Source organism: Psittacula echo, assembly GCF_963264785.1.
Source record: "Psittacula echo genome assembly, chromosome: 6".
Taxonomy (NCBI): domain Eukaryota; kingdom Metazoa; phylum Chordata; class Aves; order Psittaciformes; family Psittacidae; genus Psittacula; species Psittacula echo.
The window spans coordinates 14,705,539-14,716,170 of record NC_137743.1 but is presented as its reverse complement, the minus strand read 5'-3'; the positions used below and the strand labels follow the sequence as shown (position 1 = coordinate 14,716,170).

The 10,632-nt window shown below is 56.8% G+C and overlaps 1 protein-coding gene across 1 annotated transcript in view; it reads left to right on the top strand.

The window, feature by feature from the left end:
• The first annotated feature begins 3,578 nt into the window (after positions 1-3,578).
• TRIM8 (tripartite motif containing 8) overlaps positions 3,579-10,632 on the top strand; it is a 28,298-nt gene continuing 21,244 nt past the window's right edge. The window contains exons 1-2 of the mRNA XM_080622166.1: positions 3,579-3,806; positions 4,099-4,760. Of these exons, the coding sequence (XP_080478292.1) occupies positions 4,191-4,760 (570 nt within the window). The 5' untranslated portion in view covers positions 3,579-3,806; positions 4,099-4,190. The remainder of the gene's footprint in view (positions 3,807-4,098; positions 4,761-10,632) is intronic.

The window sequence follows — 10,632 nt, the reverse complement described above, 5'->3', positions numbered from 1 at the left end:
TGCTGCAAACCAAGCTACTGCCACCCTGCAAGTTCCCTAAATCCTTAAACCCAGTCTTAAAACCAGCGGAAGCATTCAACGCCTTAATCACACGAAGCAGGGTGGAGGGAGCTTTCTCCATTGCACTTAGCCACCTCACAGGGCTTACATGGAAGCGGGACAGAAGGGCAGTGATGGCTTCTCTCTGGCTGGTTAATTGAGTTATAAACAACCCAAGAAGCACATAATCTGGTATTACTTTTGGAGGGCTCAAGACTTCTGTGGAAGGCACAGGGCTGGGTGACAGAGCATCCCCCAGGATCATCCCAGCAATGGGGTGGTGGCAGGCAGGGAAGCTGTCACTTTAACAGCAAACCACTCTGTGGCTTTGGGGGTTGAGGGATGCGCACCAGGACTCTCCCAGCTAAAAAAACATCTCTGCAGCCCCTTGGCATGGGCTGGGACACCTATATGGGGCTGGATCCTGGTGGAGGGATCCAAAGTGATGAGGAGCCCAAAGTGCTGCAGGCTTTCTGCAGCTTACTCCTGTTGGTGTCCATCATTCACACAGCACTGGCAGGAGGGTGTCTGGGAGCTGTGTGAGCACAGGGCTCCCTGCCTACATTCCCCTCCGGGCAGCTCCTACTGGCTACAGAAGGGTTGTGATGCCCAGCCTGGGTTTGGGGCTTCCCTTGCCAAGGGGATATCTCCAGGCTGGGCAGAGCAATGGCATTGTCCAGATGTGGGTGTGATGACAGCAGGACCAGCGCCCGTCCCAGGGCAGCAGGATTCTCAGCTGAGAACAGGATGCATCTTTCAGCTTGGCCCAGCCCCAACCCATCCATCTTCCACCTCTAAATCCTGCTAAATACCAGCCAGATTCCCCAGCTCACCTTCAGCAGAGGGCATGGGGGTGTCCTGAGTAGCCCCTTTGGAAGAGCCATGCCCTGCCTGTGGTGGGGATGGTGGCTGTCACCAGGGGCTGCCCGGTGCTGCCTGTGGTTCTAAAGAAGAGAGAGTCACAAATAGTTTTGCACTGACTTTCTGAGGAGAGGTTTGCCTCTGCGTGGGCTCAGCAGCCAACAGCATCTCTGACACATCCCCTTTTGCAGTGCTTGAGCCCCAGGAGCCCTGGGCTGGATGTGCGGGGATGAAGGGTGATACAGGGTGAGCCTCAGTCCTGGGGGTACCCATTACTCCATCTCCTTAACTCTTTGGCAAGACCTGCCTGTGGGTAGGGTGTTCCTATAAAGGAAAGTGTGGCAACGACCTGTGTGTGCTGTAGGGTGCTCATCCCTCTCAGGCAGTCAGCTGCCCTGGCTGGTCCATGGCACCAGGTCTATAGGGTGCTATAGGAGGTGCTACTGGGTGGTGCCTCTGGACAGTTTGGTCCATGGTTGCTGTTGAGGAATTCCTGCTAAATCCCTCCCATAGGCAAATTGCCATCAGTGACCATCACTCAGGAGCAAGGTTGGAAAAGATCCTGAAGCCACCATCTGAGCCTTTGCCTCCTTATCACTCCACTATAAACTTGATAGTGCACTTTGAGCATCTTTTGGTCTAAATACTCTGTTTTGAAGCCATTTGTGACCCCCTTGCCACATTTGGCAGGGGCTGGATATACAGCATCCCTTGAAACAGCTAGGGGAACATTTAGTGGGAGAGCTGTTAACAGACACACCTCTATGCCCTGGGCTCTGGCAAGAGGTGCTGGGGCTGCCCGCTTGGGAGAGACCCCATGGGACAAACCACTGTTGCTCTGCAGGGGGATGAAACAAACCTGAAATGCTTCTATGCAACATAACAGCCCATCCAGGTGGGAGCAAAGAGGAGGTAGAAGGCTCCAGGAGGCACTTCTGGTACCAAGGCCAGCTGTGGCCCAGGTGTGAGCTGGTTTCAGGGCGATCAATCCCTTTTTATGGACCAGCACCTTGGATAAGTGTGGCTCCTGGCCGTGTAGGGATGCTGGTGGCCAGGTAGGGTGGCCCTACCTGTGATGCAGTGACCAGCAGGGACACCCCAGCTGGGGATGCAACTAGTCAGGGGCTGGAACTCGACACCCTTAAGGTCCTTACCAACCCTAATCGTTCTATGAACGCCTGACAAGCTCCCCGGGGCCGTGCTGCCGCAGCAAGAACAGCGCCGAGCACCGCGGTGGGGCCCACCTCATCCGTGTCCTCTTTAAGGCGGCGCGGTCTAGGGGCGGGGCGGTCCCCGGTGACGCGCGGTGGGCGGGCCCTCGGGGGGGCGGGGCCGGCATCTCCGCAGCGATCGCGGCGCAGCTTCGAGGCAGCGCCCGGTGGGACCCGCGGGCTCCGGCTGCGGTTCCGGCTCCGCTCCCCTCACCTCGGCCGGGTCCCGAGCGGGGCGGCCCCGCGGCGCGCCGGGGCGGGGCGCACTCGCCTCCCCCTCCTTCCTTCCCCACGGTCGATATCTCCCCGCGGCCACCGCCCCCATGGCCGCCCCGCCCGCCCCCCGTCGCCGCCGGGGCTGAGCCCGGCCGCCTCCGAGGCGCCGCCCCCTTTTCCCCCCTCCCCGAGGAGATCCGCTGCGGGGATCCGCGTTCCCCCCTCCGCTTCCCCGCTTCCCCTCGTCCGTCCCCCTCCCGCCCCGGGCCGCGGCCGCCTCCCCGGGGGCGGCGGGAGGAAGGCCGGGGCGTGGGGCTCCGGCGGGCGGGCGGCGCCCAGGGCGACCCCAAGATGGCTGGAGGAGGCGGTGGCGGCGGGCGCGGGGGGCTCTGCTGAGCGGCCCCGTCGGGACGGGACGGCTCGGCTCGGGCTCGGCTGGCCCCGCAGCTCCTCCGCAGAGCCCCGCCGCAGCGGGAGCGGGTTTGTGCCGGTGACTTCTATTTAATTATTTTTTTTAAATACCTTATTTTTATCATTTTTAATTTTTTATTATTTTATTTTTAACGCGTCCCCGGTCTCCGCTCAAAATGGCTGAGAGCTGACTCGGCTCTCCCGGAACCGCACGCTTCGGCCGGCTCCTTCTGGCTGCCCGCCGCCTCGCCCCTTCCCTTCCCGGCGGAGCCGGACCGGGGAAGGCTCCCGAACAGCGTCCCTCTGCTCCGCTGCATTGTTGCCTCCCCCCAGCCGGCCATGAGACCGGGCTAGGTCGGTGTGTGTCGTGTCCTTCCCCCGCTGCCGGACGCCTTTTCCCCCCCAGCCCCGTGGGAAGCCGAAGCAGGTTGATCGGGGGCCGCGGTGTTTCGCTCCCCCTTGGCAAAGCCCATCCTGTGCCATCCCTGCGGGGCGCTGGACGAGGCTGCGCGGGGCTGGGGTTTGCTCTGAATGACCGAGCTCTCCCATTCAAGACCTCGCAGTCTCGAAGCAGGCGAGAGGTTGGCTTTTTTCCTTCCCCTTTTTTTTTCCCCCTGTCTTGTCTGTTCCCCCCCCCCCCCTTCCTTTTTTCCTCTGCTGCTCCACCGGGTGAGGAGCGAATCTCGGGGGCAGCGGAGAGAATTCGTTATTTTCGCCATCGTCATCGTCGCTATTATTATTATTATTTTTTTTAACCTTCCTCCTCTTCCCATTTTGGATCTTAACCCTTTGATCCGTTTCCTTTAAAAGACTCCGATTCCCAACTCCCATCGGGGGAGAGGGAGGAGAAATACTGGGGATTAAAAAAAAGAGACCCTGAGTGAGCAAGCGAGTCCGCGCTCTCAGCTGTTAGCCAGGTTGGTGGGGGACAAAAGTCCCTTTAAAATATTGAATGTCAGTTGCTAAACCTAAGAAAAGAAAAATCTGATCCGGAGCGCTAAATTTAGGAGCTTTATATGGAACTTGGACTCTGCTGCTGGATTTTGTATGGATTTTTTTCAACCTTTGGTAAGTTTCAATTCACCTTCTTGGGTAAAAAAGAAACAAATGGCTTTTAGGGGTGGGTTAAGACTTGAGGCTGTAAATCCTACACTATCACATTGGGGGGGTTTAACCGTTTGTATCGCTTGTTCTAATGAAGCGGCGGCGGGCACGTCATGTTTTCCCACTGGAGATTCCTAGAGTGCTGCTCGGTGGGTTTATTTTATCCTCGGTTTTAGAGATCCCTGTGGTTTATCATTTACTGTGTGCTGCGGGACAGGGGGAGCCCAGCCATTCACCCCCAGGCTTCCCCTTGCAGGGAGGACAGACCCCGGCATCTGCCCCTAGACCGCACTGAGCGACCGAAGCGGGTTGGAGGGGGGAGAACGTCGCCAGAGGCTGCCGGCAGAGATGGCCGAGAATTGGAAGAACTGCTTCGAAGAGGAGCTCATCTGCCCCATCTGCCTGCACGTCTTCGTGGAGCCGGTCCAGCTGCCCTGCAAGCACAACTTCTGCCGGGGCTGCATCGGGGAGGCGTGGGCCAAGGAGTCGGGCTTGGTGCGGTGCCCGGAGTGCAACCAGGCTTACAACCAGAAGCCCAACCTGGAGAAGAACCTGAAGCTCACCAACATCGTGGAGAAGTTCAACTCCCTCAACCTGGAGAAGCCCCCGTCGGTCTTGCACTGCGTCTTCTGCCGCCGGGGCCCGCCGCTGCCAGCCCAGAAGATCTGTTTGAGGTGCGAGGCTCCGTGTTGCCAGTCCCACGTCCAGACCCACCTGCAGCAGCCCTCCACGGCTCGGGGCCATCTCCTGGTGGAGGCGGACGACGTGCGGGCCTGGAGCTGCCCCCAGCACAACGCCTACCGCCTGTACCACTGCGAGGCCGAGCAGGTGGCCGTCTGCCAGTTCTGCTGCTACTACAGCGGGGCCCACCAGGGACACTCGGTCTGCGATGTGGAGATCCGCCGCAATGAGATCAGGGTGAGTCCAACCTGCATGGACACGGGGGTTTGTCCAGTCCGGGGGGGGCACCTCTCGCCCTTGTTGCCCTTTCCCCTGTTCCCCAGAGGCCTGTGTTCGTGTAGGACCTACACAAAACCCACCCTGTTGCTGTTCCTCCTCCGCCCGGTCCCCCTGTGGCGGACATGTTAGGTGGCCTCCCCAGCCCTGCAGTGACAGAGCCCATGGGTGCCGGGGGGCTCTCTGAGGAAGAGCATCTCTGCTAGGAGGTCTTTGTAGCCCTTCAGCCATAGCACCTCAGGCCACTTGGGTCTGGGCTGTGAGGGAAAGGGTCAAGGCTGTGGGCCAGGGGGGTTTGGAGCGGTCATCTCCCCGTTTCCTGCTGGGGAATGCAGCCACTGTGGGCAAGGCAGAGGAGCTGCCCACATCTGAGGTCGAGTCGCCCCCAAATTGGACTCCCTGGGGGGACAAAGCAGATGCAGACGCGGACACCGTCCATTGTAAGGCCTGTGAATGTCAAACTGCCGGCTCTTCCCACTGCCATCCCCTTCCCCCCGGTGATGAGCGGCTTCGTGTCAGAGACCCCCGGCTTCTTGCTGGCCAGGATTCATGTGTTTTGGTCAAATAATGGGGTTGTATTAGGGGGCACAGGGCTGACCTCCCCTTCCTAAAGCAGCATGGGGCGTAACGCTGGATTCGAGGGAAAGCAAATGTATTTCACTCGTGGCCACGCCATCTGGCAGGAGCTTTCACCCTTGGTTCCCCACCCTGAAGTTCATGGTGGGCATTTAGCAGCCTTGCCATGACCCCACCACCACCTTCCGCCCTCCCAGGGCTGCCCCTCCGCTCCTCTTCTGACCCTTCGAATGAGGCCCAGCGCTTGTCCACCGAATAAATATTTAACAATGAATTGAATGGTGATTACTGTAAAATGGGGATGATTTCCTGTGTATTTTAATGTTGCCAAAATGAGTCACCATTTAGCAATAAAAAAACCCCAAGAAGTCATAAATAAAAATTGCAGTATAATTACTTTCCAATTGGATGGCCAGGCCTGGGCTGGGCTGGGCTGGGGGGGGCAGCTCTGTGCAGAGAGGAGCCAGCCTGAGCTCACAGGAAGGTTATTTTCCTCTCCAGGTTTTTTTGGGGAAAACCAGAGAGCTCCGCAGAGGTGCCGGCGGCTCCGCCACACGCGCTCCGAGGGGGAAGACCCAGCCTGGCTTTCGGAGAAGCGCTTTTTTGCTTCTATTTATAGGGAAGCGTTTTGCTCTCCCTCTGCCAGGGTGGGGAGGCACCCCGGGAGGGCTGCGCGGGGCTGGGACGGGGCTCGCGTGTGCATTTCCCGGGAGCCTTAGCCAGGGACCAGAACTGTTTTTCCAGGTCCTTTTCCAGGACACTTTGATCTCATCTGTTCCCGCTCTCGCTGCGTGGGGTTTTTTTTGTTGTCGCTGCCGTTGTTATGGCTGGCTGTTCGCTGCTCCTTGCGGATGCACGCTGCTAATGACCTGGCAGAAAACTGCCACGGGCTAAGGCTGGGTTTTGGCCATGGCTTGAAATGTTAGGGTATGTGGCCAGGCACGTAAAGCATCGGGTAGCTGTACCGTAGGGCTGCAGAATTATTTGGTGACCTTGGCCAAATCCCTTGGTACCTCCATTGCCGTGTTATCTTAATTTCCTTTCTCTGCGGTGATAAGCTTGTCTCTTCCCTCTGGGCGTGTGGCTCCGTTGGGTGCCGGGGCAATGGAGGACAGTGCAAAGCAGGGGATGGCACAAGGATCCCCCCCGGTAGTTGAAGCAGTTCATCCATGGAGAAACTGGAGTAAGGAAGAGCCCATAGGAAAAACACCTGGCAGGTTGCTGAGGGCCCCCTGCATGGCCTCGGCCAGGTCTCTGGTTGAAAGCTGCCCTGTGCCAGCTGGTGGCCGTGTTGGTTCCTGAATTAGGGTGCGTGTGCTCAGCCAGTGACGGCTTCCCGCCTGTGGGAGCCAGGCCCGGGATTCCTGGCTGCTTGCTCACCCCGCAGCAGTGAGCCGCTCTTGGAGCATCCCGGAAAGGACAGCGGGGGCTGGGGGGCGGATGAGTAACGCTGGGCTTGGGAGGTCCGGGGGAGGCCCCGTTGTGAGAGGTTTGTTCCATGCATGGGTCGCGTTCAGGAAGCCGTTAATTGAGAAATGAGTCAAAGTTTGAAGGCTCAGGGCCCTGCCCTTGGTGCAGGGGACTTGTGAGTGTGGGGGTGACATGACCCAGTGTGGTTGGGGTGGCCCCATAGCCCAGAGGAGGGACAGGAGCCTGCAAAGTCTCCCCATAAACTCACCTTCTTTAACATTCATGACTCTGCTGCTGGCCCACCTTGAAGGACATCTTATCCAGGTTACAGTCCGATTTGAAGGCGCAAAGGTGCTCAACACTCCTCGGGGACAGCACCAGTGCTTTCTCAGCTGTAAGCTGGCAGTTAGGGCAAGAGAGCTTGTGCTGGGCAAAAGGAGCCAGAGGTGTGTGTCCGCAAGAGGAAGGAGGGTGTCTGTGGAGGGCTGGCTGGAAGCGAAGGTGTGCACTTGATAGGTTTGGGGGCCGCTCAGCATTAGGTGCTGCACAAACCCGCAGAGCCCTGGCTCAGAATTGGTTGAACTCCGCAGTGCAACCGTAATGCAAACAGTAAATAAAATGTGGTTAATCTTTCTTTCGTGGGTGTATAAAGTGCTTACCTCGCCTTCCCCCCGTGAGATGTTTTCTCCTTTGTTTCCTGTTTTTGTAGTGCTTAAAGAGGAGAGGGGAGGGAAAAAAAAAAAGCCAACAACCCACCCTCTTTTTTCTTTTCTTTTTCTTCTTGTCCTTCTGTTTGTGTCAGGGTCTCAAAATGAAACATTTTGTCTTCCATCTTTGCCTTTGCTGCCCCAGGCACGTGCCTCCCGCCTGCATGGGGAACCTGCTGGTTTGGGGGGACCTGCTTCCAGGGTTGAAAGAGAGAGTTGCTCCAGTGTGAGGCTGATGTGTTGCCTTTATTTATTAGGGTAAAAATAGATTGCTGGGATTGGAGCTCAGGTCAGAAGGCAACAGCCAAAGAAATGGATGAATTTGTAGGTTATCACCATGTTTGCCATGTCTTTGTGTGGGACATGATTGGTTGAGGCCAGGTACATCAGAGCTTGCTTGGGGATGTCTCAGATGGAGGTGCCCCCAGTGGAAAAGGGCTTGGGGTTTTGTTTCAAGGGATGGAGATAGACTTCCCTCTGACCTCGCTTGCAGTGATTTTGAGGAATTGGGAGAAAATTTCTCCACATTCTGAAGGTCCCTGGTGGTTTTGAACATTCAGAGGAAGAAAACGTGTTGTGGTGCTGAGACCTGCAGGAAAACATTGGGGATCCTCCTGCAGGCGTGTAGGAGCAACACCCAGCACTGGCTGTGGAGCGGTGCCCGTTTGGCAAATCAGGGGGACAGGGACTGTGCTGCTGAGTCCATCTGTTCTTGGTGGGTTTGGGCTTGCTTTCTTGGCAGCACCTTGGATAAGGCCGGCTCAGGTGCTTTCTGGAGTATGGGAAAGAGAAGCGAACACTTGGTAGGAGCACAGAAAGAGATGAATCTCAAGTCTGTACCAGAAACTCTGATCTTCTGCCAGCATTGGCTGCCAGCCTCAGTGCAGAGATGGCCTGTGCGCTTTTCCTACCTGTCCCAGCTGATTGATTCTGCGATTCAAAAGCTTTAGGTCTCTAGAGTGAAAAGCCACCAGCTTTTCTTTGCTAGACAGCCCTGACACCAGAGATGCCTCCCTATTTGAAACAAGTCCCATCTTGCACCCTCGTGCTGCCATCTGTGCCAGGGATGTTTTGCTGGGACCTATGGAGCCCCACTGGTGGGGAGGCTGGGGTCGGCTCCACTGCCCTGCTGCTGGCTTGAACTGCTGGAGGTTGTTTTACTCTGAAACAGGTTTGGTAACTTGTGACAGGCTGGATTTTTACAGGCTTACTTATTTTCCAGATGACTTGTTTATGAGGAGCGTGGCACGCAGTGCACCGGAGGCATTGTGAGCACAAGTGCCCAAGTGCTTGAGCGTTAATGTAGCTCTCATGACTGTCGATGGTGTGGGCTGGTGTCTGGCAGGCATTCCCTATGGCACTCCTTGAACACGCATGGTCCCCAGATGGCTTTTGCAGCAGGTCCTGTGAAGCTGGAGATGTGTGGGTTCTCTCTGTGCCCTCCATATGAGCCTGTACCAGCACCCCAGAGCTGAACTGCCAGCCCAACCTAGGGGTTAGGTCACCTAACCCAGGTTTTGCCCATGCCCTGGTTCCTGCTCAGGAGCCTCAGGAGACCAGCGCCCGGCTCCTAAATGTGACTGATCATTGTGCCCTGGGATGCTGTCAGTCGGTCAAGCCGCTGGGATGAGTAATGACTTCTCAAGCCTTGGGTAGTGGCAGAAATCCCAGCACCCACCTGGCCTCGTGTTCTAGCTCCGTGCCATTCATCACCATCGATCTGTCAGGCTTCACTGTGCTGTGGTGTTGGGGGCAGCGGGAGATGTCAGTTCAGACTGATTGCCTGCGCCTTCGGTTTGAGAGGTCTCAAACCCATCTGGTTTTGCTGACCACTGGCAGTGTGTATTGTGGCAGTCCCAGGTCTCTGGCTGCACTGGGACAGTCTTCTGCCTCCCCGGGATTGGATTAAGGGCTCTTCCCCACTGCTTTCTTGCTAAGCTTGAGCATTTTCCTTGCCCTTAGCCCATCAGGTTGCCAGTGGTGCTTGCTCTAGTCCTGCAGCTGAAAGTTTTCTGTATAATCTGAGAAGTGACAGCAGAGATGGAGGATGCTGGGAGGCAGCCTGGTGGGTTTGGGTGTTAAGAAGGAGTCTTGGATGGAAGGGACAGCCTTGGTAAAGAAGAGGAGTAGGACAGGATCTGCAGCAGAGAATATGCTTTTCCCATGGGATAGATGCTATGTGGATGGGTACTGGTGAAGAGTGAGGTGGAAGGGATAGAAAGAGAGGTTCATCAGAAGACCTTGAGCTGTTTTGCAAGGAACTGACAAATTGTAGACCAGGCTTACCCCTGCAGTATATAGGCGTTGCATGTGCTTTGCAGGTGGGGATCTCCAGCCAGGCAGCCCAGAGTTTTCTGCCTTAAAGCCCTCCTTCAGTGATGGCTTTGAATGAGCTACTGCGACAGGGTTGTCCGGGTCTGGACTCTGAGCCAGGAGGTGTAAGCTCACCTTTGGCTGGTGATGAGGGCATACGAAACTTAGCCCAGACCCTTGTTTGATCTGAATCCAACCCGTGATATTTATGTAAGCATCATGTGGCTGCTGGCATGGAGGTGTGCAGCATGCTGCTGTCCTCAAGCCTGCGAGCATGGCTGCGAAGTAGCAAAGACATGGACTGCAGTGTGACACCCTGGACTTTCTTCTGCCCCTCAACCTCGTGCCTTGCACGTGGGAGCCTGGGTGAGCCCTTTGAGGAATGCAGGAGTCCTTCCCTTCTCCTCTGCTCGCTCCAGCAAAGCGCTGTCCTCGAGCTCTTCTGTGTGCTTGGCCAAGCCTGGTCCTGCTGGAGGGGGTCCATAGCCTCTGTGCTGCTCTGGTCTTTGCCTCTGGAGCTGAGGAGTTGCCTCTGTCCCCATCTGAGAGGGGGGGAAGTCGAAGGGGGGCCTGGTGGAGGGGGTGGGAGGAGAAGACAGATTTCCATGTCTCACAAAGGGCACAAGCGATCAGATTCATGCAACTGCCCAAGAATAAAGAGGCTCTTACAGTGCTGGCTGCCCTGACCTCTCTCCTCTCTGCTCCAGAGGACAGCGTGTGACCACACAGAGATTTCTTAGCTGTGCTTCAGAGGGAGGCAGTGGGTTTTGTATCCCCAGCTCTGTCTGCAGCTTGCCTTGAAGCGTATGGGCCTATTTTTTGCTCGT